Source organism: Cydia amplana, chromosome 13 (genome assembly GCF_948474715.1).
Source record: "Cydia amplana chromosome 13, ilCydAmpl1.1, whole genome shotgun sequence".
Classification (NCBI taxonomy): domain Eukaryota; kingdom Metazoa; phylum Arthropoda; class Insecta; order Lepidoptera; family Tortricidae; genus Cydia; species Cydia amplana.
This window is the reverse complement of record NC_086081.1, coordinates 9456756-9483646: the sequence shown is the minus strand read 5'-3', so window position 1 is coordinate 9483646 and position 26891 is coordinate 9456756. Positions and strand designations below refer to the sequence as shown.

Sequence of the window (26891 nt, the reverse complement as noted above, 5' to 3'; positions counted from 1 at the left end):
AAAATTACCATTATATAAAACTACGTAATTCCCAAACTAGAAGAGGTTACTCAAGTGTCTGGTGAAATGAAACTTATATTAATGTTTCTAATGAGATTGTTTGCGGAGAGCACAATTTGATTAACAGAAAACTAAGAATAATTATTACAATTTAAACGTTTTACCTTTGACAATAGGATCATTTGAACGGATTATTCAGTTTAGATTGTCCCTCAAAATAATGTTAACGAACTAATTTATATTCATACCAGTAACCCCAAGCTTGTTGGCAGTAAATGCAACATTTATCAACCCATTTATCCTGTGGCTGATGTACTCTTGACACAACTCACTATCTCCGTTCACTATATTGGTCCTGCGCACAGTTTCATCAATGCAGTCCATGAGATTTTCAAAGAAATTTGGAAAGTTATCATAACTAGGATACACATTGATGTCTATAACCGCATGATTTCCCGTCACATTGTCTATGACAACATCAAATCCCGCTAAAAGTAGTCCGATCCTTTTCCTTAATGCACGAATTATTATTTTAATCTTGTCTTCGTTTAAAGCAATTTGTAGATCGGCCTCGTCGTGAGGATCCAATATGGACAGAGTGGACTGGCTATCTGCTTTGCACACTTCTCCCGTGCTGTAGAATATTGGTTCTAGGTCTTTTGATGCGTAGAAGTTTTTAAGGCTTGGTCTTTCGCATATGTGATATCTGAAATAAACAAAAGTGAAATTAAATATACTTAAAAACGTGGCTCATATTTGTGCTTACGCGCGTGGCTGCAGCGCAATATCAACCTTAGTGTATTCAGACAAGGTTCACAATGACGATATAGTTTATCTATATCTAAATTAGACTTTGAACCTTGGCTTAATGAAAACCGGCAAAGTCATAAACTCAAAGCAAATATCCATTTTTGCTAAGATCGCGTGAATCGCTTCCCACTTCGCCAATTTGTTCTAATCTAATTGGTACCTAAACATAAGTTAATAGAGATTACTTACCTATTTCCAATAAGAAATACTTTATGTAGAACTGCATTATGATTAACAAAACTTTGGACCACACAGGGTGGTCGGCAGACATTCAAATCCCTCTCATTAAATACCAAAATCATTTCGTGAGCCGACTTCGAGCCATGAGCTATCGTTGGTTTACATATAATTGGGAATGTGACTCCTCTCTGTCTCATTATTTCTAAATTATTTTTTACATTGGAAGTTGTAAATTCTGCGAATGTTGGTGTAAAAATCCCTTGTCTAATAAATGTAGGTTCGTCTTGTAATATTGAATAATAATTATATCTGAAATAGAGATTGTGTGGTTAGAAATAGTGAAAAGAAAAAAGAATACAAATGAATTTAACGATTATTGCAATTTCACAAAATTATTACCGTCGAAATGAATTGTTTAAAATTTGTTGCTAAAATATCGACCTTAATGTCTATGCAAGTAGAATCAAATTGCAATGAAGATTAAAACTATGCGAATTTACTGAACACAGTGTCATTCCCATATAAAAGGGGCCTTTTATTGGAACAGCAATTAACATCAATATCAACTGATGGTGCTACAGTAAAAAATAGCCTACCAATATGTACAGTTGCCATCAGATATATCGAGCGCCCGAGGTGCTCAAAAATATCTGATCATGCACTATAGCGCCTTGACAATAGAGGCGTGTTCAGATATTTGTGAGCGCGTTGGCTGCTCCGATATATCTGATGGCGACTATACAGTACCTACGAAGCCTTGAAACATGCCCCGAAGCGCGATACAAAGTCCCTTTTACTTGAAAATAACATTTTTAATGTGTCACTCACCTGTTCAACAGAATTCTGACGTTGTCTAATGGATCGATAACCGTAATACTTGGATGATTTGATAAATACTGTTCTACATTGCTAATGATCAGTGATGCCTAAAAGTAAAAAGAGGTTGTAATTATTATAAATGTGATTATCAATTTAAAGAGCCCTTGCACACTGCGTTTACTATTCCAAGTTTTTTTATATTAAGGAATGACTAAATCATATAACTTTTTCTAATACTGTTGATGTTAATTCACTAAAATTTAGCATGTTCTGTATGTACTATACAGGTTATGGGCCCAGTTTTCGCACTAATCCCGTAAATATCCGTCCTTTGTTCGTTACGAGTATGTTGTGATATAATGTGACACACACCAACACACCATGAGTAGTAGGTATCATGTCCTTAATTTTCGCTTCAGAGAATCTATCTTTATTTGTTGTTGTTATAATTTTAAATGGCTATAGTATTTTTTATGAAGTGTAACAGATTTAGGCTCTTATTTGCCTTTGATGTCCCTGAAAGCTAATATAAGCGTACTTCGACGAATATCCGAAATTTGATACGGACCAAAACTAGGCGACAACCAAAACATTTGGAAACAGAAAAGTAATTTTTTTTAGTGACCTCATTTTATAAAATATATTGTCTATACCTTAGGGTCCCCTAGATCAGCTGCAGCTATGATATCAGTCAGTTTGTGCAGAAACACATCAAACTGGCCCTGTTCTTCTAATGGCCTTTCCAAATCCACCTGGAAAAAATGCATTTCGACTGTTATTTAAATATTTAAAATTATGTTTTTAGACTTGGAACGGCCACTGTCCATAAAAGATGACAGCCCATTTAACAACATTCTTAATAATTTGGGGCATTATCCATGAAAGGGACCTTATTGTCGATGGCGCTTACGCCGCACAGCGTCGCGCGGCATTGTATTTATATCGGAGCATCGTTAATAATGGCGTAAGCGCCATCGACAATAGGTCCCTTTTCATAGATAACGTCACATTTAATTTTTAATTCAGTCTTATGCACAGAAAATATTAATATTTTCTGTGGTCTTATGTGTATGGCTGTTGTTAGTGCCCATTGCAAGGGGGCCAGAGGACCTGCTTCCAACACTGAAAATTGTTATCTGCCTCACTATCGCTCTTGCATATTCAAGCAACAGAGAGGCAGACAATGTTTTTCGATGTTGGTGATAGGTGCCCTGATATTCTTCCTCTGCCTATGCCAACATAAGGAAACTTAGACAAATATTACCAATCTTATTTGGTAATTCAAACACATTTAAAGGTCACTTTCAACAGGTTCTACTTGAAATTTTCCTTATAGGTAATTCTTGGAGCCTCTAAGAACCAGCCTGATGAATCAACTAGGTGAACCAAGTGGTCATTAAATGACTCATCTTGGCAAGCCCCAATGGTCATGATTTTACTTGGATTTAACAGCATAATTAGGGAAAAACACTAGTTTTGCACACATTTATACATTATGTAGGGATGTTTTAGGCCCCTTCAAATATAAAGAATTGCAAACTGTTTTGTCCCCGAAAACCCCCATATACCAAATTTCATCGAAATTGTTAGAGCCGTTTCCGAGATCACCGAAATATATATATAAATAAATAAACAAGAATTGCTTCTTTAAAGGTATAAGATATGTCAAAATTTTCAATAGTTTGGTTGAGTTAAATATATTATTCATGTTACAATTAGGTACAACAACCCTTTATGAAGAATTTAAGTACTTTTTATGAAAAATAAAAAATATTTTAAATTAAACTATGCTCTCGCTCTTTAGCCTCAACTCCATAAGACCACCTGTTGTCTGCCTCTATCACTAATCAATTGTTTTTCTTGTAGCTGTATCTTTTACTGAGGTGGCACATAAAGAGTATTCTATCTGGTCAGGTCTGTTTGATTTCAAACATAGACAGAGAGAATCATACTATCTTTTTCTTACTAGCACCCAAAAGAAAAGGATGAGTATAGTTTTTTTTTGTTCCTATTTACTGACAAGATTTGGTTGACCCCAGTATATCTATGCCATTTAGTTTCCTTAAATGTACCTACTTAGCCGTACCCCAAAGTTAACGGAGTTAAAATAACATGGTTAATACGTTATTACATGGCCAAGACAGTTACTCAAGACAGGAAGGCATGGTAGGATCTTGTGGAGGCCCTATGCACTTCCGGGGTGCCCTAGGACAGACAACAACAACAACAACAATACATTTTTAATCCCTGTAAATATTAAAAAAATATATATATAAAGTGTTCCTCCTGGAAATGCCTCTACACTTGAATTTATGCAGTAGGTATCTAAGGATGAATCTAACTGACCTAAAAAATTAGATGCAAATACTTTTATAAACTGCAACTATAACATATTATAAATAAATAAAACTTGTTAACAAAATAATAACATACCTTTACAAGTTTGTAGCCATGTGAGTTAGCTGCACTAATTAACTCCTTCCAATTTAATTTCTGACTTTTCTTATCTGACATCCACACTCCAATAGTTTTAGTAAGTGGTTTACAATCGTTCATATTGCTGGTTTGAAAGAGACTGTCTAGTTAGCACAGTAAACAATGATTCATTTGAACGTTGCACAATGTAATAGAATTAATTCAACACAGGTTGAATCAGCTATAACAACTATTCACGAGACCTAGTTCCTTTGTTAACTTTTCCAATTAGCTGAATCATAGAAAAACTAAAATTCTTGGTCCAGTGATTTCCTTGAAGCTTGAAGTACCACTTCAAGGCTTAAGAACAAAACCAGGAGGCAGGAGGCAGTATAAACATTAAATATTATAAATTGTTACTTTACGTCTATGTCCTACCTGTGGCCTACTTGTGTTGCTAAAAGCTATAATTTGATGTCTGATATACACTTAATAAATTCACAAAGTAATTAATTAATTCACAATAAAATGATAAAACCACTTTACACAAGCAACATGGTTCAACATAGTAGTAGAGTAAAAGCGAGGCGAAAACTGCGAAAAGCGATACTTTTGTTTTGACAGTCAAGTAGAGTAGTGCGGCGTGTTGGGACCTTGGGACTTGGGAGCGTGTGTAGCGTGTAGAACGCGCTACGCGCTGAACAAGTAATAAAGACATGACCATCTTTTATTTATACATTTTTATTGTAACTTTTAGCATGCTTAATAATGTGTATATATATATATATATATATATTATACTACTCTTTGTGTGTACCTCGAAATAACTGGTGCTGAATATTGACAGAGTGCTGACAAAACGTAACAAAAGCATAATATAATTTTATTAAAGTTTCTGAACGTATTCAGGGCGTGAATGTGACATTGACATTTTGAAGTTAGGTTAGATTGGTGTTGGTGAGAAAGATTACTGAAAGAATTAGAATATTGTTAGCTTCGAAATTTTAAGGCTTTTTCAATATTATTGTTACTACGTTTACTATTATCTTAAACCATGTTCGACGAGGAAAAAGAGATTATCAGTAATGCTCAGAGTCGCATTTTAGACTTATTTGTCGAGCTAGATGACAAAGAGTTAAAGAGTGTGGAACAGTGGTTAGGCAGTAAAAAGTATAGAAAAGGTATAGTAACTTTTATTAGTTCTCTAATTCTATATGATAGTGTACACGAATGTATAATACAATCTTTTGAGTACATAGTTTAAAAGGTAACACTTAATCCATTAAAAAAATCTAGTTTAATTATAGTTTAACCTATTTCATTTGTTTTAAAGGTTATCGGCCAGATTGTGAATATTTCCGTGCGTTATCATTATAATTTCTGACATCCTCATACCCTGATTTGCAAAAAAAAATTCATTATCCATTTGTACTTCAATTTTCACATGTGAATTTTTCAGATTTAGAAAATAAGAAATCAATCATAAGGTCTGACAAATTACTACAAAAGATAGGAGATACAATAAAGAAAATGGTACCATTTGAAGCAGAGTTGCCATCGGAAAACATAATGTTGCCAGCTGTTGGAGATCAAGCAGATTGCCACAAAGTAAATACTCGTCATGTGGACGAGTTCCTGTATGACGAAGAACAAGTTGAAGAGCTTGTTAAACAGGGAAAATTATCGAGACATTACTGCCTAGACTGCAATTCACAAAATATTAAGGTAAGGTTGATTTTATTGAAGCTTATAACCAGAGCTCACCCCCACCGAGCTCTGGTTATAACCTTTAGTTGTTGATGATAGGTTAGAGAAATAAATGGATACAAATAAAGTTTCTGATACCTTTGTAAAAAGACTAGAAAATTACCTATTTTTTTGATCATTAGAATATGATTTTACTTATTCTGCTTGACTGCATTTTATCTGTAATGTCTATATAAAAAAATAATTGTAATCATTTTATACCCAAGGAGTTTTACATATTGCACTTGTAATCTAATCTTGCACATAAAAATAGTTTTTTATTAATAAATGTCATTATTTTGCAGGAGCTTAATCTTATTTCACATTCTATGTCAAGAATACAACTTCAGTATATATTTAAAGTTCTGCTTCCAAAGGATCTGGAGGATAAACAGATATTGGATGTGGGTTCCAGATTTGGTGGAATTTTGTATTCTGTAAGTTAATTTTATGTGTCTATTGTTATAAGTATTGTTAATGAATAATAGACTTTATTATGGTCGTTTAAATTAATTTCAAGTCAAATTGGATGAAAATTTTACTAATATATATTTTTCTATTTCAGGCATATTATTTTACAAATGCATCAAATATTATTGGTATAGAAATGAATAAAGAATGTTGTGAAATACAAGAAAAGATAATAGAACAATTTGGAATGGATAAAAACCGAATAAAAATTGTCCACTCTAATGTAACTGATAAAGAAGACTTAGTCAAGAAATCTAATATTTGCATCATGAATTGTTTTGATTTCTTTGTGCCTACAGAGGAACACAAAAAATTGTGGTACTTTTTCAAGGAACATTTGACAAAGGGAAGTTATGTTGTTTTGAACAGAAGTATTGCAGATACATTGACTGCATTAGACATGTTTGAAGAATTTATAGATTGGCTAAGTATTTGTAGACCATTTCAATTAGATAATGAGATTTTCTTTGATGTGGAAGATTTCCATGAGATATTTCTGTACACTGTTAATTAAATGTAATAAATTATAATAAAAAATAGCTATTTTTACTTATTTCCTTGCCACACTAGCATTAGGGGCACTTACACTAGTAGTGTAGATATGAACTTTTTGATTTATTAATACTTTGTTTCAATATAACCCAAGTATGTCTTGGTTCTTTGGTGGAATCTTAATGGACTTAAGTAAAAGGGTAGTTAGGATACACACATATGGTTTTTCAAGTTCTAAGATTGGCAGGAGCTAGGAGACCTTAATGAAATAAAATTACTTAGTGAGGCGGGTCTTGCTGTGATGGTCAAATTGGTTGCAACATAGTAACTATGCGCAAGTTTTATATATAGCAAAATTGTTTGGCGCATCTATATTCGCAAATGGGCGAGGTATCATTCGAATAAAAAATTACGCCTGCAGCACCGTACGCGTGATGGAGTGTAATCGTCTCATTCATCGAATTGGACTTGTCGTACCTAGTCTAAATACTTAGATAGGAACCGAATATTGAATCGCCGCCGCCGCATTAATTCAAAAGATGTATCTATCTTAAATTCCTTTTTGTCCTTTGTCTTACACTTACTAGAGTTTACTCTACCGACTTTTCTTCTCCGAGCTTGAGTTTCCCGCTTCTCGAATCTAAATTGACAGTTGTAACATAAAAAATGCTGCACTGTCATTGCACTGTCCAAAATAAACAAATAAAAAATAAAGAAATGCATAAACAACACCGAAATATTGGATGATTCCTAGTCTATGGTTGCCTGTAAAAGTGATAACACACTATCGCACCGCACCGCACCGCGACCTTGGAGCGAGATATCTGTTTCTCGCTCTCACTTATGGGTGCGACGCACCAAGATCGCGATGCGGTGCGATAGTGTGTTATCACTTTAAAGTACGTCTAAATTATAGAACTTTGATTTAATTTTTTGAAGTCTGGCAAATTACAATTCGTAAAGAAAAAAAAAAACAAAATGGCGTTACCCGTCGGTGCTGTTCGGATAGGCTAAATTTCTCTTTAAAGTTTAAACGCGTCGCAGTAGTCATACAATAGTTTAGTTATAATCTTCATTGATGTGACTTCTTTTAAAATATTGCCAAAATGTGGCACGAGGCTAGAAAGCAGGAGAAGATGATCCGGGGGATGATCGTGGACTACAGAAGACGAGCCGAGCGTCGAAAAGATTTCTACGAGAAGATTGTATGTTCTTTAATTATCCTTTAATTTACATTATTATGCAATATACATGATCTGGTGCTAATTTACGAACTGCTTAAAATACGATATATTGTTGTTCCTCAATTCCTCATTTAAATTCACTTCCCAAGACCTAAGTAGATATAGTTGTATATGTATTTCAATGACAACATAATATACTACATACTACACATATACTACATATATACTTGTTACAGAAAGCTGAGCCAACACAATTTTTACAACTACATGGCAGGCCGTGTAAGATACACTTGGACCCAGCTATAGCTGCAGCAGGAGAGGGCCCGGCTATAATGTAAGAATTACTGCTCTATATATTCTAATAACTATGTGCACTAGGATACATACATTTTTATAAGTACCTACCTACTAGTCTTATAATCATACCTCTCAACCGAGCTAGCAAATCTGTAGCAGTTGTACGTCAGGGTTATCACTACTACGCATAAACTAAAGTACCAATAATATTTTTTCTTTGTTTTCAAACACACCAATATTTTCAAGCAATGAAAATTCCATGTTAATATTTGAAAGAAATGCGAAAAAAACGTGATTTTATGAACATAATAACAGATACATTGAAACGCATCTAATATTGACATTGACCTGTTAATTTATATTATTTGACAGTAAATTAAACCGGGTTATATCGGAAGAGGTTCTCGATCAATTTTATTAATCTTACATACAATAAAGGTAAAGCAAAATGGTTCATCATAATCGCCAACCATGACACAAAACTGTCATATGCTACGGTTTTGCTAGCTCTGTTGCGGGGTATGCTTATAATATTATTCTGTTTCTCCTAGTGATTAAATAAATTTATATATGCACTATAATCCACCGACCAAAAACAATCTGCCCTTAAATCAACCAGCTTCCCTCATGCTCTCGTATTCAAACCATTATAGTCCTACTTTAAACAATAATAATAATTAATTTAAATGAGTATGAAACACAAATTATATTAATATTAAAACATGAACTAAATTCTGGAGTTTAATTTATCTTGGCAATATTTCAGGATGCCTTGGCAAGGAGATACAAGCAACATGATTGACAGATTTGATGTTAGAGCCCATTTAGATTATATCCCGGAAGTGAAAAATCCTTTTGTTGCCCCTGAAGATTTGAGCCAAGAAGAGAGGCAATGTAACTACGAAAGTTACAGGATTCTGGCACAGAATGCGTTTCTTGGAATAAGTACGTAAATTATAAATAATTATTGTCTTAACCCCTCACCAGTGTCAAAAATTTGCTACTGAATGAATAACCTTTCACCTGTTAATTACAGTCCAAATTGTCTGGGACGGATACGGGACAAGGCAGTTGAGGGGTTAACACTAGTAATCGAATAAAGATTATAATCTTAATTACCAATTTTTTTTTAATCTCACTAAATTTAATTACATACTAAGTGATCTGTTCAATACATTTCACATATTCATGTTTGTTTGATTTCTTAACCAATTTTATTTATTTTCAGGTGAAGACAAATTCTTGCAACAATTAGCAATTGAGGAACAATTTGGTGTAACTATCGAAGAGAAGGAGATGCAAAAAGAGAGGTTAAATGAAAAGAAAGGGACGGGTGCTGCTATAGGATACAATTATAATGACCCCGGAGCACAACCGTCTTGCTCCAACCCTACTGGTAGATTCAACTTTACTGTACCTACATATAAAGCTCAATCTGCTGTGACGCTTGCAGACAATAATGGGACATCATATACACTAGTTTTGTTCCTGGCAATTTTGATGCCTTTAGTATTAACTTACAGGCCCTGATGTTAAAAAAACAGAACTGCCGGAGGATTCCGACGATGACTCTGATCTGGAAATCATTGATGTGGATCTGAGTATAGATGTCAACAAGATGGAGGCTTCACAGGTTAGTTTGTCTCAGGGTATTAAATGCTTATCCAGTGGTGTAACTATAGTTCGTTCACGTTAAGAATGCAGTAAAATTATTGCTCGCCGGTCTAGCCTTACCTTACCAATCAAATCGTTCCTAATTAGAAAATCAAATTCACAGTTACCAGTTGAAGGTATACTTTCTAATTATCTATACAGGGTGAAAGGTGGGCAAAATGCCATGGCCCCTTGCCCCCAAGAGGGGTAGTTTGACCTGTGAGCAGAGGCCCCCATCGTCATGGTCCTCAGTTGTTTTTTTTTTAAGCGTTTATTCACAACACTGACAATCCAACCTCTAGACTGAGCTTAGGCCAATTCTTTCATGAAACCGATGCTGCCAAAAATACGGGGGTGCGGGGGGACGAGGTGAGCGAATCCCGTGCCGTGATTGGTCCGTTCAAAGACACGGACCAATCACGGCACGGGATTGACTCGAAGATGGAGTAACGCTACCGTATGTGTGGCAGAGGGGGTAGCGCGACTATGCTATGTCTAGAGGTTGGATTGTCTGTGATTCACAAAATCTTGCTTACGACTAATTACATATATTTTTCTGCTAAACCACAGAGTGGTTTGTTGGCAGGTATAGTTACGCCACTTTCCTTATCTAATTGAATACATGTCATAGTAATCTAATTAAAATACTCCGTTTTCGTAATACCCAACCACAAAATCTGCATTGTATCAACTATAGTTTAACTTCTAGGTCTTAAGAGACAATAATGATAGGAGAATGCATGGCAATTCCACATGCATACTTTATTTTGATTGCATATCTGGTGCAATTTTGTACAGTCGCCATCAGATATATCGGAGCGGCTGAGGCGCTCACAAATATCTGAACACGCCTCTATTGTTAGGGCGTTAAAGTGCGTGTTCAGATATTGTGAACACCTCAGAGCATATAATACTTCCTTCCTATATCTGTGGTGAACACCTTGGCCGCTCCGATATATCTGATGGCGACAGTACTAAAATTTTCTAATATCATGTCTAGTATTATAGCCAAACTAAACAATTTTTCTCCGAGTACAGGCTCATGAGTTGAACAGTGTGGGTCCCCTGTTTGGCATGGCGGGCTGCGACCTGTTCTCGTTCCTCACCGGAGACGCTGATGATGCTGAGCATCAGAAGCAGCTGCTGCGGGAAGAAAAGGAAAAAGCCATGTTCTCAGGACGCAAGAGTCGGAAGGAGAGAAGGGCTCATAGGTGAGTTATCTATAGTTTGTCAAAGGACTGTCTCATTTCAAACATAGAGATAATCATTATTAAATTATACAACGGGACTTAATCGCGTATCTAAGTCTTCAGTCTTCTCCGAGACCACGGGGACAACGCCGTCCTCGAAACGTCGGAGGTAAATCTTAAAACTTACGCGATTAAGTCCCGTTGTATAATTTAATAATGTGTAAAAATCGTGAAAGTTTAAATCAGTGTTATAGAGATAATCATACTATCTTTGTCTTACACTAGTACTAGCACCCAAAATAAAAGGATGAGTATAGTTTTTTTGGTTCTTATTTACTGACAAATTGGTTTGACGAACTATAAGTCATATTACAGGGCTACCATCTATCTAGATTTTCCAGGATTTTTTCCCCTCCAGTACCATCGGTCCATTTTCCCAATCTGTCTACTTTACCAAACGGTCTACTTTCCCGATCTGCCTAATTGCTTTTCTCAATCCGTCTAATTACCTATCGGTCCACTTTCCCGATCCGTCTAATTGCCGATCGGTCCACTTTCTTCATTGGTCTACTTGACCAAATGGTCCGCTTTTCCGATCCCATGAAAAACATTTAATGTAAAATGTTGCCAAGACGAAACCACAAGGCTCGAACTATCAAAAAGTTATCAGATATCTTGTAGAGCCAAGCTTCTAACTCTACAAGCCCTAACATCACAAACTCTACACCTTAGTCAAAATACGTGGCTTGGCCGTTTTGTTACTACAAAAACAATTGTATAATAAAAAATTATAAATAGATTTCACCTTCCGCCCATGTGACTGTAGCGAAACGGCCAAGCCACATATGTTGACTAAGGTGTAGAGTTTGTCATGTTAGGGCTTGCAGAGTTTGGCTCTACAAGATATCTGATAACTTTTTGACAGTCCGAGCCTTGTGGTTTCGTCTTGGCAACATTTTACATGAAATGTTTTTCATGGAATATTGTTTACTGGAATGATCCCAGACATTTTGTTAATTGTAGTCACAAAACGGTAATTTGCTGCAACGCAATCAATTATATTTGACTAAATACTGTCAGAACAATGACGGTGTCTCACTCGCACCTGTTAAAATACTGATATGTCGGTCCTCTGTGGTAGACACATATTGACTTGGCATTATGTTGGCACTAAGCGTTTTTGGTATTCTGAGAACTGGTGGTTTGCGTGTAAAAAAAATACATTTCGCGAATCGCCAAATGAAAGTTCGTGAAGTTGGTACTATGCTACGAAACGAGTGAACCAATGTCGAAAGTAGACAACGTGTCGCAGACCATTTGACCGCTAAAGACGTCGACTGACGCGCGCTGCTACAGAGCAATATCAACCTTCGTGCATTCCAACAAGGTTTACAATAATGTGCCGCAAACGATACGCCCAGGCGCTCAAAGTGCTAAATTCGAAGTTGTGACGAAGTATTATTAGACCTACGACTTTTTGTTTTTTTTTGTAATGTTAAGCATTGGTGTAATATTTTATTCAGAGACCATACTTTTATATCCGCCACGCAGGCTTCGTCAGGTAAACACAAACTTACAATCAGCTACAGGCATCGTCACAAAAAACTACAACGATAAAATCCGCAACAGGCTTCGTCAACTCACTTACTCTAAAAATACACATTAATAACAAAAAAAAACCTACAAATAAAATACACCCTCCAACTCACCGCCAGCAGGCAGTGTACCCAGCAGGCTGGCCGCATTTCCCCGTTGAATAGCGATACTTTATTGTCTCGTATTTAGGCTTGGAGGATATAATCAAACGGAGACGCCATGTCTGTAATTTTCTGTACAAAACAGTGCCGATTTTTGCGGGGGAGGGGAACGTCAAATGTATGCGTAACGTAAAAATAGCCATGTCAGATAAACGTCAGTCCATACATTGTGTATGACCGTTGGCCGCCTATTTTCGACAGAGGGGAAAGCCCGTTAATGGCTACTCCATTTAGTTGTATCCTCCAAGTATTTAGGTATATATTTTTCACCTCAGCAGCTCGAACAAGGGTACTTTTCTACTTAAAAACAGTGAGCAAAATTGCATTTTGCATTTTGCTCACTGAGTGAGACAAAATGAGCAAAATGCGATTTTGCTCACTGTTTTTAAGTTGCAAAGTACCCTTGTTCGAGATGCTGAGGTGAAAATTTAATTGTTGGTATATCTTAAGAAAACATGAGTGAATAGAGGTAAGTGATGAAGAAGGAATACATTTTTCGGGTTCTGTAATATGTTCTCACTGCTGAGGTGAAAAATGTTGTGTACTACACGAGATCAAAGTTATTTACATCTCGTGCGCTTTTGAGTCCCTTACTACGCTCAAGATTCTAAATTAGATTCTATTATAGAATCTTTCGCTTGCACGGGACTCAAAATAAGCACTCGAAGAAATATCAAACTTTGATCTCTTGTTGTACAAATAACTATTAATTGTCAGGGATAAGAAGCTACAGCACCGCGTGGTAAGCCCCCCGGCCTACGCAGCCCCGCGCGCTAGCTCGGAGGCTGCTAGGTCCGTGAGCCGCTCCGCCAGCCGCAGCCCCGAGCCCGCGCCGCAGATACAGTTCATCACCTCCTTCGGCCAGGACGACGATGAGGTCAAACCCCGTGAGTCCAAGTGTGACACCATCAACTTATTAGCATCCTGGCTTGCTCGGAAACCGGGAGATTGCTTGGCGATCTAATATACTCATTTTTATGAAACTGACCGCTTTGTGGCTTTCCGACCTAGAGGGAAAACAAGGCCTCATTGTGATTTCTCCTTTACAGAAACTTAATGTGTCCCAAGTACTTATCATATACAGGATGGATTTTCTTTTTGGGTCAGTGAGGGCAGCTACCAGACTACTATGGAGAAAACGTGAAATTTAATTCACATTTTTCTATCTGCCCAATCAGTCCTATTACATTTCAGGATCATAATACTGTATGAAGACATTGCTGTAAGACTGATGGGCGAGATAGAAAATCGTGAATAAAATTTCACGTTTTCTCCATAGTAAATGTATGGAAAAAGTTTTTATTAATTTGTGGCTTTTTAGTACATTATCGAAAGTTGACCCCTAGGAAACTATTGATACTGGATAGGAATGGAATCGATTGGCATACAAAAATAGCATGTGAAAAATAAAAGTTTTCATTTTCATACAAATTGTATGGGAAAAGTTTTCCTTGATTTGTGGCGTTTCTAGCCGGATTTTTTTTTTTGGTTCCATACAAGCTTTTGATCCTCAATAGGAATGGGATCGATTGGCATAAAAAAAAAGTTTGTCATAAATTACCTTTTTCTCGCACCCTGTATGTTTTTTTGTTTTTCAAAATCTGTAAAAGCCAATCTTTATTAATTTGAAATCGAGGGAAGGTCTTCTAAGACCGTTTTCTCGTAGCAGCACGGGATCTGGTAGCTGCCCTCACTGACCCAAAAAGAAAATCCACCCTGCTTATAAAAAAAAATCAGGAAATTTAATTTTAATTTTTTGTTTCAGCACCTCCAATAAAACCTCTGTATGCTGATAAATTAAAACAGAACCTGAAACCGGAAATTCTGTATTCTGACGTTGCTAGAAAACCACCAGCGAGGTTAGTGAATTTTATTACAATTTTATAGTGTATAGTGTATTGTGTGTGTGTGTGTTTTGTGTGGTGTGTTTTATAGTGTGTAGTGTAATTGTATCTTAAGCTATTTTTGTACTACATTGGTCCTGATAGGTATTTAGTCTCAATACTATAGAAGTTGAGACACGTAAATGTAAGGGATTCTATTACTTTTAAGAGCGAAACAAAAGCTGATCTAAAAATAGACAATAGAATTAGCATCACTACATAGTATAAAACAAAGTCGCTTCCCGCTGTCTGTCTGTCCCTATGTATGCTTAGATCTTTAACCTTTTGAACGCCAAACGGCGCATCCATTTGCCGTGCCACTGACGCCACGGGGGTAAAATTTAGTTTTGTGAATAAATAATGCCAACCTAAAAGTGGGGTGTTTTTCAGTAGATTTTCATCAAAAAACGATCGACGTCAAATGCCGTCTTTGGCGTCGTTGTCACGATTTTGTGTTGACGTCAATTGCCGTCTGTGGCGTTCAAAAGGTTAAAACTACGCAACGGATTTTGATGCGGTTTTTTTCAATAGAGTGATTCAAGAGGACGGTTTATGTATGATTTGTTAACCCGTGCGAAGCCGGGGCTGGTCGCTAGTAGATAATTATAAAGAGTATCAAACCTTAAGTGTTAGGCCTGAGTGGACGCTCGAGTTGGGCGTGCAGCGGGTCGGGGCGTGCGGCGTGCATGTTAAACAAATGCAAGCGTATAGGAGCGGCCTTAGTGCACGCTGCTCACATCACTTGTGACCGCGACGCCACGCTGCACGCCCCGCCGAACGCTCCGCTTCGAGCGTCCACTCAGGCCTTACACTAACCTTGACCATAGAGAAAAAAATACATAGAGTGCTCACTCCATACATCAGTTTTAGTACCAAAAAGACTATTAGCATCTAGCATCGAGTAGCGGAACTATCAGTACTGCTACTTGACAGTAGATGTAGCACCGACCGGAAAGTCTTATGCTGTTGAGATAAGACTTTCCGGTCGGTGCTACATCTATTGTCAAGTAGCAGTACTGATAGTTCCGCTACTCGATGCTAGATGTAGACACTGAAATTAATAGTCTGAACTCATGTATGGAGTGAGCACTCTTGTCTTACTATATTTCTCTATGCCTTGACAAAAGTATTCCTTATGGAATGTTGATTGTTTCAGGTCACCACCACCACACAATGATTACCAAGGCCCGAGGCCGTTCATGGGTCCGCACCGGCCCCGCTCCCGCTCTCGCTCGCGCTCGTACTCGCGCTCCCTCTCCCGCTCCCGCTCGAGGTCAAGGTCGAGGTCGAGGTCAAGGTCGAGGTCCCGCTACTCGTCGTCCAGGTCGCGCTCCTACAGCCCCCAGCGGCGGTCGAGGTCTACCTCGAGACCGCGCCAGTACAGGAACAGACGATCTAGAAGCCCGCCCAAGTTTGTATTACACCTTATTTACCCGAGGGATTTGTGACGCGACCTTTATGGGTTTTGGCTTCAAATATTGTGTCTGAAAAGAGTATTGACAATGATTAACGTATTCACTGCCAGCAACCCGCCAGGCAGGTGCACTATCCGTAGTCGAATGACACTAACACTGAATGTGTTAATAATTACAAAATATGTATATCAAATTGTACAAGGACGACTTCCAACATGAACATAAGCGGCAACTTGTCACTTGTCAGTCGTTACTCTTCACCAGCGGTCGGCAACCCGCGGCCCGCGGGCCGCATGCGGCTCGCGAACCTGTCACTTGCGGCCCGCGAGCCTCCCTGGCTATTTTGTATGTAATATTGACAAACGACAGTGTCTAGTCCAGTCATAAATATTAATAAAGTGCGGCCCGCGTCAACTTCGTTACCTACTATGTGGCCCTTGGCTGCTAAAAGGTTGCCGGCCGCTGCTCTTTACGATAGTTTGTAAGTAAACTGAGATTATTCTAAAACGATTGACCAAGAATAATTATTAGAAATTAGAGATGTATTTTCCAATAAATGTCAATCTAAATTCTATAATAATATAGCAAGACTAATTTAAAATTTATGTGAACTTATGTTATTGTATTTTCCACAGTTACGGTAAACGTAATCGCTCGAGGTCCATGTCTTACGAAAGGTAAGCTAGTTGCATTTATTATGTATTTTAAAAGGATAGTATTCTACAATTGCGTACGTATTATCTTATTACAGATTTCCAGGTAAGTTCTTACAGGTATGTAAAACAATAGAAAATTGTCTAAATACTCATTTAAATATTTCATTTAGCAGTATTAGAAGAAAAAAAAGCAGGAATTATTTGATTTGTAACTTCTATCCTTATACAATACAGTCGTTTTTACAGTAAACTGTATCTTTAGTTCTTTCTTAGCGTTCGAAGGAGTTACTAAGTAGTATAACGGGTCTACCATACTCGTATGTTTGTGTCCAAACACGAAAGATTTTTTTACCATGTTCTATGAACGTGCCCCGTATATGGGTCTCTACAAAGCTATAAGATTAACAATTCAGATTGGAACAGTTAACGTGTTAAGCCAAAAGGTTATTTGAGACTTGCCTGCGGAGGTAGCACGGTCGCATTTTTATCGCTTGTCACCATACCTGTCACGGTCTAACAAGTATAAAATGGATAAAAATGGAACCATGCCGCGCCCGCTGGTAAGGTAAATTATGCTGGTTGACGTTCGTAAATGTGGTTTAAAACAAAACAGGGCTCTGCTGAGCGCCTACCTTTTCTCGAAACTAGGGTTTGCAATCTGGATCCTGAATGTATGAAATTATCCGGATCCGCGGATCTTCCCATACATTTCAAACCCAGTGCAAACCCTACTCGAAACGTATCCTTCGACTCCTCAGTTTCAGTTTGAATATCACTAGAGAAGTCAAATGTTCATTAATAGGGATGATGACACATGTTGAATTTTATAACAAAATCTAGTAAAATAGATAGCAAACGAGCAATTTATCACAATAATGTGGATATTAAAATAAAATATTGAAAAATTACAAAATTACAGGACCTGAAAGTTTCAAAATTTAAGTTTTTTTTAACTTCCAAAAACGATAAAAGTAAGGGTACCATTCGATTCCTTACATTTCATCCAAAAAAATATTGTATAGCAACTATATACATAAACGCAATATTTCACCGACAAAAACGCAATTTTCTTGTTTTGTCCATACTACAAGATGGGCGATGACGTCACGGCCTCTGGCCGTTTTGTATAGGGCGTTTCGCGAGTGAAGTGCGACTGTCGGACTTTGACTACAATTTCTGACTTTCGTGTTACTTTAATGCAATGGGTCCCATATAGACATTTGATCCTAAAAACAAACCCGATCGATTGATACCATAAAAAAAATTAGTCATGTAGCCTATTGTTGTGTTTCAGCATCGACAAGGGCGGTGCTAGGGCGGCGGTGCCGCGGTACTACGGGCGCCGCAAGGAGGACAAGTCCTCCAGCGAACTCTCGCTAGACTCCGACTCCAGCGACACGCCCGACGACGGGAAACGCACGTGAGTACTCTACTATACCATAGAGAAAAAACCGGCCAAGTGCGAGTCGCACTCGCGCACGGAGGGTCCCGCACCATCAACAACAAATAGAGCAAAACAAGCAAAAAAAAGCGGCCAAGTGCGAGTCGGACTCGCGCACGGAGGGTCCCGCACCATCAACAACAAATAGAGCAAAACAAGCAAAAAAAAAGCGGCCAAGTGCGAGTCGGACTCGCCCATGAAGGGTTCCGTATTTAGGCGTTTTGTGACGTATAAAAAAAAACTACTTACTAGATCTCGTTCAAACCAATTTTCGGTGGAAGTTTACATGGTAATGTACATCATATATTTTTTTTAGTTTTATCATTCTCTTATTTTAGAAGTTACAGGGGGGGGGGGCACACATTTTACCACTTTGGAAGTGTCTCTCGCGCAAACTATTCAGTTTAGAAAAAAATGATATTAGAAACCTCAATATCATTTTTGAAGACCTATCCATAGATACCCCACACGTATGGGTTTGATGAAAAAAAAATTTTTGAGTTTCAGTTCGAAGTATGGGGAACCCTAAAAATTTATTGTTTTTTTTCTATTTTTGTGTGAAAATCTTAATGCGGTTTACAGAATACATCTACTTACCAAGTTTCAACAGTATAGTTCTTATAGTTTCGGAGAAAAGTGGCTGTGACATACGGACGGACAGACAGACAGACAGACATGACGAATCTATAAGGGTTCCGTTTTTTGCCATTTGGCTACGGAACCCTAAAAATACATAGTGCTCACTCCATACATCAGTTTTAGTACCAAAAAGACTATTAGCATCTAGCATCGAGTAGTGGAACTATCAGTACTGCTACTTGACAATAGATGTAGCACCGACCGGAAAGTCTTATGCTGTTGAGATAAGACTTTCCGGTCGGTGCTACATCTATTGTCAAGTAGCAGTACTGGTAGTTCCGCTACTCGATGCTAGATGTAGACACTGAAATTAATAATCTGAACTGATGTATGGAGTGAGCACCCTTGTCTTACTATATTTCTCTATGACTGTACTCATACACACTGTTCACTGAAAGTAAACCTTATTGCCAAGTCATAAGATCCATCGATGATCAGGTAAATGTGACAACGTACTGGCACCGATGGCAGTCTGGCTCTGTGATGGAGTTTACAAACAGCTTCAGCGTCTACAGGCGAAAAGCGCACGCACTTTGGAGTAATTAGTAAATACATCGTATCGGATTTCTGAAATTTCAACTATACAGATGTCGTGAACAATCTTGTGCTATCGTATTTCCTCATGCTACTTCAGTCAACCTAAGTATTTTCTGTACTGAGACTGACTGAAATAGCAATTAACACGTTCTTGCGCTTCCGTGAACATACGATTCAATACATCTCTAACAAGTATAACTATATCCCAAAGTAGACGATATTTTCTCTTTTTTTTTAGCTAAGACGTCAATCCTGACATCGGTAATCTGCTTAATTTGTATACAATTTCTAAAATAACGTAAATATGACTTGTAAGGGTATTTTGTTAAGTAACCGATGTCGAAATTCGTTAATTGGTTTTTGAGAACTTAGTATCGTGGAAAACCTAGCATTTTTTAGAACATGACTGTGTGGAAGTTTAACTGAAGAAGTTTATATTGTTGAAATTTCTATTATTGTACTTAAGAACGAATAAACTAAGAGCTAAATCTAATTCGAATGTAAACAATACATAATTTTATTCCCATTTCAATCCATATTTGTTTTTATTTTAGCCTTATTATTATTATAAGTTAAGGGCTATATAAGGCTCCACAGCCTATGTATCACTGCGATCTATTGTGATCGCCACCTACTAGAACTCTCGATCCAAACCTGCAACTTCAAACAGCTGCAGGATCTTTTTGATCTCGAGAGACTAACTCCTCCGGGCACAATATGTGTCTGCCCAGTCGCTCGATTTTTGAATTTCGACCGCTCGATTTCGTGTATTTCGTTCAGTAATATCTCCATTACTAGGCATATAAATTCTACGAATAGAATTGAAAACGAGTGGTCAGTACCACTCGATTCCAAATTTCTATCACTCGTTTTTCAAAAATTAGCATTTCGCCGTTTTCCACCGATTTTCGAGTGACGAAATCGAGTGATCGAAATTCAAAAATCGGCCCCCAGGATTGATATAGCCTTACCCATAGACTAGGAATCCTCTAGACGGAGTTTAGAGCAATTATTTCATGAAACCGATGCTGCCAAAAATACTGGGGTGCGGGGGACGAGGTGAGCGAGTCCCGTGCCGTGATTGGTCCGGTCAAAGACACGGACGTCACACAAAGACACTTTGGCTCGAAAATGGAGTAAAACTACCGTATATTTGTGGCAGAGGGGGTAGCGCTACTATGCTCAGTCTGGAGGATGTCTTGTCTGTGAGCCTTACCGTTTTTTTTTTTCTTTCAGGTCGGCGGTTAAATCCAACACAAACCAGAATCAGTTACGATTAACTGGATCCAGCTCCAAAGTCAGTAAGAATCATTTTGCTTTTGAATTTGTACGCTTTCACATTAGATCAGTTGACTTACAGACCAGTAGTGATCCGACAATCTTTTGTTGCTTAGTTTCTTAGAACTTGATAATGAAAAGTCTAATAGTTACAATTTGACTGAGCCTTAAGCCGAACTCACATTTAGGGCTCATTTAGACGGCGCGCGAACTCGTATACGATTTTAGATACATTGCGGACCATTGAGGTTACATCAATTCAGCCGACCGATCAAATGACGCAATGTAATGAAACTCGCATGCGAGTTCTCGCACCGTCTAAATGAGCCCTTATACGCGTAATCGCTATCGAGATGGGTCGAACATGTCGCTTCGCATCATGCAGTCTGGCTTAATTTACAGGCTCAAGCCGTTAAGGCATAAGTCAACATTCTTACAAGTAATTGTAGCTGTGGTTTTATTAAGTCCTGACGGCTAAAGCAACAAGGCTTGGCCAAACTCTAACTCGGACATATGAAATTTAATAATGCACAAACTAGAACTACTTTGACCAGAATATTTTACCATTAACCACTGAAATCTGACTCAAACCTTTTTAATACAAGTTATTTTCATAATTTGGATAAGCACCAATTAACTTTGGTTGATGTCATTTGAAATGACATCAACCAGAGTTCTAATTTGCCTCCAATTCCTCTAAAAGTCTGCACAGTAAGAAGAAAGGTATCTTTGTTGCTTTCTCTTGTTTTCCAATGCAAAGTCATAGTTTCCGTCCTGCTCGGTGAAATCCATAATAACACCTGTACTATGTGACTTGGCACGTAACAAATTGTGCCTCCTGGCTCCTAGATGGGATAATTGTTTGGTCACAGATCTACAACTAATACCTAAATTTCAAGTTCTAACTTGAAGTATATTATATGTCTTATGCTATGGATTCAATTACAGACATTCCTAATTATTTTTGACTCTACTTGTTTAAAATAACCTTACCTTTCAGTTGAAACCCCCAAAAACATGCAATTATATCATATTACAAAACCATTTTGACAACTGTGCTGTACTATGACTTATTAAAAAAAAACCAGGCTCAGTAAAGGGTTTGGTTACCTGTCCCTTACCACCTATTAACATGAGTTATTTTACAGGGCTCATCGCGGCAAACTAATTCCCTCAAGGAAAAGCTCAAAAAGAAGATGCAGGCTCAGCTATCAAGGCAACGTGAGTTTTATAATTGAATATTGAAAGCATTTTGCTGAAGTTATTTATTAGATAAATATTAGATTGCACATCGAGTACAACCCATTTTATTCTAGCGAGTTATTTGTATTTGATTTTGTAAAGTTTACTTTCGCTCGTGTTTTACTATATAGGTACTTGAGTTGTTTACTTTTCACACTTGTGTTACAAATAAAATAACTATTGTTTACTTCAGTACTAAAATCAGCATTAAATGACTGACAACAATATTAAACCAACCATTATGTAATCTGGTGGCAACAACACTTATACACTATTGTTTTGTGAAATAGTTAAAAGTTGTCTTTAAATAGTTGTTAGTCGTTCACAACACTATATTGTGTAATTATTTCATTGTTAAGAGGCATGTATCAACACCAATAATCTGCTAGCATTTTTTTTATATTGCGTAGGTAAATCAACATATTTTGCAGATGTAGAAAAAACATATCATACATTGTTGTTGAGTAATTTGGTTGGTAGTTGTGTACAGGCAGTGGCGGATTTGCAGTCTTTGCCGCCCTAGGCTCTGACCCTGTAGCCGCCCCTTCAGCATCAGCACCCATCATATTGACTACATTTACGTCAGGCAACGAAAAGGTATAGAGGGAAATGCTTGGGACACATTTTTAACTTAGTAACTTTGTTTGGACTCGTTAGGAGGTGAAAATATCAAAAGTCCCCGACCGTAGCCCTTGAGCGGGGGTAGGGGGGTTTGATTTGAAGGTTCCATTTTTCGGTTTTGGAAATTTAATGCAAAATTATAGACATTCAAGAGCGGCTATCTCAAAAACTAAACAAGATACCTACCGAAAAACTCGACTGTATAAAACTTGTAGCAAATTTAATCAGCTTTCATTTTGTACAATGATCAGTCGTTAGAATGCATAGTTTCCGAGATATAAGCGAAAAACCGAAAAATAGGACCTTCAAACCTCCCTCTTCCCCCGGCTCAAGGGCTACGGCCGGGGACTTTTGATATGTTCACATCCTAACTAGTTCAAACAAAGTTACGAAGTCAAAAATTGTGTTCCAAGCATTTCCCTCTATACCTTTTTTTGAGAATTCGTTGCCTGGCCTCTAATTTTAAGTTATTTCTTGTTATCATCAGCGATTTTTTGTCACAATTTGCCGCCCCTAATATCTCGCCGCCCTAGGCACGTGCCTACTGTGCCTTATGGGAAATCCGCCACTGTGTACAGGTGTATGATATCCACAATATCCACAGTATCCACATCCACACCGTAGTTAACTTTTCTGGAGCAACACGTATACCTACTACTTACTTTAAGTTACCTAATTACACAGTGTTGCTTCACAAAAGCTAACTACGGTGTAGATGCACCTTACGGTACATAACTATATTTAACATTTCTCGAATCTTATTACAAAGTTAGACGTAGCCTTTTTTGATTTCGAGTCCCGAATAAGGCTTAGAACGCTCTGCGATTAGTTACTTGCGGTTTCAGAACCGCAAAAATTGTAATGTCCTAACGGTGTTTCATTAAGCGCACGCACTTGCAAGTCTTTCTTGCTATTTCAGTCTTGCAGGTACGTGCGCTTATGAGGCATGCCGTACGTTACACTTTTTGAAACCGCAAGAAACTAATCGCAGTGCGTTTTAAGCCTAACTAGCGACCCGCCCCGGCTTCGCACGGGTTAACAAATTATACATAAACCTTCCTCTTGAATCTATTAAAAAAATCCGTTGCGTAGTTTTAAAGATCTAAGCATACATACAGACAGACAGACAGCAGGACACGACTTTGTTTTATACTATGTACTTAATGATAAAGAATGCTTATTATGAAATCATTACGACTGGTCTGGCGTAGTGGGTAGTGACCCTGCCTGTGAAGCCGCGGTCCTGGGTTCGAATCCCAGTAAGGGCATTTATTTGTGTGATGAGCACAGATATTTGTTCCTGAGTCTTGGTTGTTTTCTATGTATTTATGTATTTGTATATTATATATATCGTTGTCTGAGTACCCTCAACACAAGCCTTCTTGAGCTTACTGTGGGACTTAGTCAATCTGTGTAAGAATGTCCTATAATATTTATTATTTATTATTATTTATTATTTAAAAAGCGCTGGTGGCCTAGCGGTAAGAGCGTGCGACTTGCAATCCGGAGGTCGCGGGTTCGAACCCCGGCTCGTACCAATGAGTTTTTCGGAACTTATGTACGAAATATCATTTGATATTTACCAGTCGCTTTTCGGTGAAGGAAAACATCGTGAGGAAACCGGACTAATCCCAATACGGGCCTAGTTTACCCTCTGGGTTGGAAGGTCAGATGGCAGTCGCTTTCGTAAAAACTAGTGCCCACGCCAATTACTGGGATTAGTTGCCAAGCGGATCCCAGGCTCCCATGAGCCGTGGCAAAATGCCGGGATAACGCGAGGAAGATGATGATTATTTATTATTTGCATATTTAATGTAATATTTTGATTGTGCAGTGCGGGCAGACAAGCGGGCTGAGGCGGAGCGTCTGGAGCGCGAGTCGCGGCGGCAGGCGCGGCGCGACGAGGAAATGCGCGAACTCGCCATCAAGCTGCGACGCAAGTCTGTCTCCATCTTTCACGCGATCTCATCCATTCATACATATAATCTGCCAAGACGAGCAAAGCGAAGCGCAAGGCCACTACCTACCTTTTCACGAAGCGTTTCGTCATTAGGGTTCCGTACCCAAAGGGTAAAAACGGGACCCTATTACTAAGACTCCGCTGTCCGTCCGTCTGTCACCAGGCTGTATCTCACGAACCGTGATAGATGGACAGTTGAAATTTTCACAGATGATGTATCTCTGTTGCCGCTATAACAACAAATACTAAAAACAGAAAATAAAGATTTAAGTGGGGCTCCCATACAACAAACGTGATTTTGACCGAAGTTAAGCAACGTCGGGCGGGGTCAGTACTTGGATGGGTGACCGTTTTTTTTGCTTGTTTTGCTCTATTTTTTGTTGATGGTGCGGAACCCTCCGTGCGCGAGTCCGACTCGCACTTGGCCGGTTTTTTTTTTGAACCCTCAAACGGCCAAGCTACATATTTTGACTAAGGCGGGAAACGACTTTGTTTTAATTTTATTTTTCTTTATTGATAACAAATATGTAGGTACATAGATACAAAGTAAATGACGCTGTACGGCCTCAGAAATTTTGCTATTATTATTACAAAAATATGATAGCTAGGTACAACCAGTACAACATCTTATTCTATTTAGAGGTTTGTGCATAATTCTAATTTATGATGATAATTTGTACAAAATCTATATATTTATACTCGTAACGCTGAAGAATCTAATACTTAGAAAATAGTACTTTACGTCAGCTACGTTCTTACGTCAATAATGTATTTTTATTTGGTTTCTGTTTTCAGGCAACGTGAAATGCGGCATCAGCAGAACAGAAGGTCTAGCGACGATGATTCGGACGCAAGTCACAGTGGATCGTCAAGGTATAGATTTTTCTCAAAAATTTAACATCACGACGGGCGTAACACATTGTATCTAATTAAAGTGTGGTCTAAAACGCTGTATTTAATATCTACCTCGCAAAGTATGAATTTAAACTGTATCGTGTTAGCGCTAGCGGGTCGCCAAAAAACGCTGCAAATGGTGTTAAAGGTATGAAAATTGTTAATGCCATTTGAATCAATTTGACCCGAAGCATCACAAAGGAATTATGAGTTTTAAATTTATTTTAAGTTTAATAGCATCGATCGCAGACGTTTCTGCTTGTTATAAATTAAAATAGAAATTATGACGTCACCTTATTTTGTCTTGGAATTTAAAAAAAATGTTTTAGGAACCTATTATATTTTACAGAATTTTGTCGTGTACCGCTATCAGTATGTGTAACAACGGTAAACGTTTCACAGGGACTCGCCCCCGCCGGAAAAGAAGGACGAGGGGACTCGCTCGAAAAGCCCCTCCCCGACGCCAAAAAAGATACCGGTGTGGGAAACTAACCGGGACGCCCCGCGAGGCCCCCCGGACGCTTATAGAAACAGGCCCGACGCCGGCGAGGGCTCGCACGAGCCCCCGGCCCGGAGGTACGAGCCCCCGGCCCGGAGGTACGAGCCCCCGGCCCGGAGGTACGAACCCGACCGCTTCGACCGGCCGCCCCCGCCCTACCCGCCCCCGAGGTACCTCGACTACGAGAGTCGCACCTCCGACAGGCAGGATCACGGCACACACGAGCAACAGCAGAGTAGATGGGATCAGAGCAGCTCCTCGGCGGCGTGGAGAAGGCCGTACGGGCCCCGCGGCGGGGGCGGCGGGTACCGCGCCCCGCCCCCCGCCTGGCGCGCGCGGCCCCCACCGCCCCGCGCCCCGCCGCCGCCCCCGCTCCCGCCCGACCACGACCGAGCCGCTTCCAGCAGGAGCAGAGTCAAGCTCGTCGACTATTAAGCTTTGGATTCCTCCGAAAACGGTGCCGTCATATGACGGCCGTCATATAGCGGCAGCAAAAGACGGCCGTCTTTACGGTGGCGACATGTGGAAAGTACCACGGCGTCATAACACACCGTCATCCACCAAGGTCAAAGCGGCAAATTTGAAAAATGTAGGCGCGATGGGATAACGTCCGTCATCTTACGTTACGTTGACAACCAACGTAACGTAACGCCGTCTAGGAAACCGCGCCATCTTGTTTACATAGACAACGTTCTAGTGACGTCAGTCAACGCTATATAGCGGCCGTAATATGACGGCACCGTTTTCGGAGGAATCCAAAGCTTTAGGGTTCATTAGACGGCGCGCGAACTCGTATACATAAAGTCTATTTT

At 38.7% G+C, this 26891-nt stretch overlaps 3 protein-coding genes across 3 annotated transcripts; 2 read left to right on the top strand and 1 right to left on the bottom strand.

Annotated features, from left to right (window-relative positions):
• Positions 1-216: 216 nt before the first annotated feature.
• Positions 217-4423, bottom strand: LOC134653478 (inositol-tetrakisphosphate 1-kinase-like). The gene is made up of 5 exons (XM_063508847.1): positions 4243-4423; positions 2463-2561; positions 1819-1916; positions 1000-1299; positions 217-706 (listed from the first exon to the last, which is right to left on the bottom strand). The coding sequence occupies exons 1-5, from the start codon at positions 4363-4365 to the stop codon at positions 232-234; spliced, it is 1095 nt and encodes a 364-aa protein (XP_063364917.1). The 5' UTR covers positions 4366-4423; the 3' UTR covers positions 217-231.
• An 813-nt stretch (positions 4424-5236) lies between these two features.
• LOC134653277 (uncharacterized) lies at positions 5237-6968 on the top strand. Its single transcript, XM_063508601.1, has 4 exons — positions 5237-5405; positions 5684-5949; positions 6276-6407; positions 6536-6968. Exons 1-4 carry the CDS (start codon positions 5279-5281, stop codon positions 6953-6955), a joined length of 945 nt encoding a protein of 314 aa, XP_063364671.1. The 5' UTR covers positions 5237-5278; the 3' UTR covers positions 6956-6968.
• Positions 6969-7984: 1016 nt separating this feature from the next.
• Positions 7985-26514, top strand: LOC134653644 (CLK4-associating serine/arginine rich protein). Its single transcript, XM_063509038.1, has 16 exons — positions 7985-8138; positions 8354-8451; positions 9181-9359; positions 9643-9810; positions 9938-10047; positions 11106-11278; positions 13732-13901; positions 14780-14873; positions 16054-16308; positions 16948-16989; positions 18263-18388; positions 20822-20882; positions 22012-22084; positions 24561-24666; positions 25482-25559; positions 25983-26514. The coding sequence occupies exons 1-16, from the start codon at positions 8040-8042 to the stop codon at positions 26512-26514; spliced, it is 2364 nt and encodes a 787-aa protein (XP_063365108.1). The 5' UTR covers positions 7985-8039.
• The last annotated feature ends 377 nt before the right edge of the window (positions 26515-26891 follow it).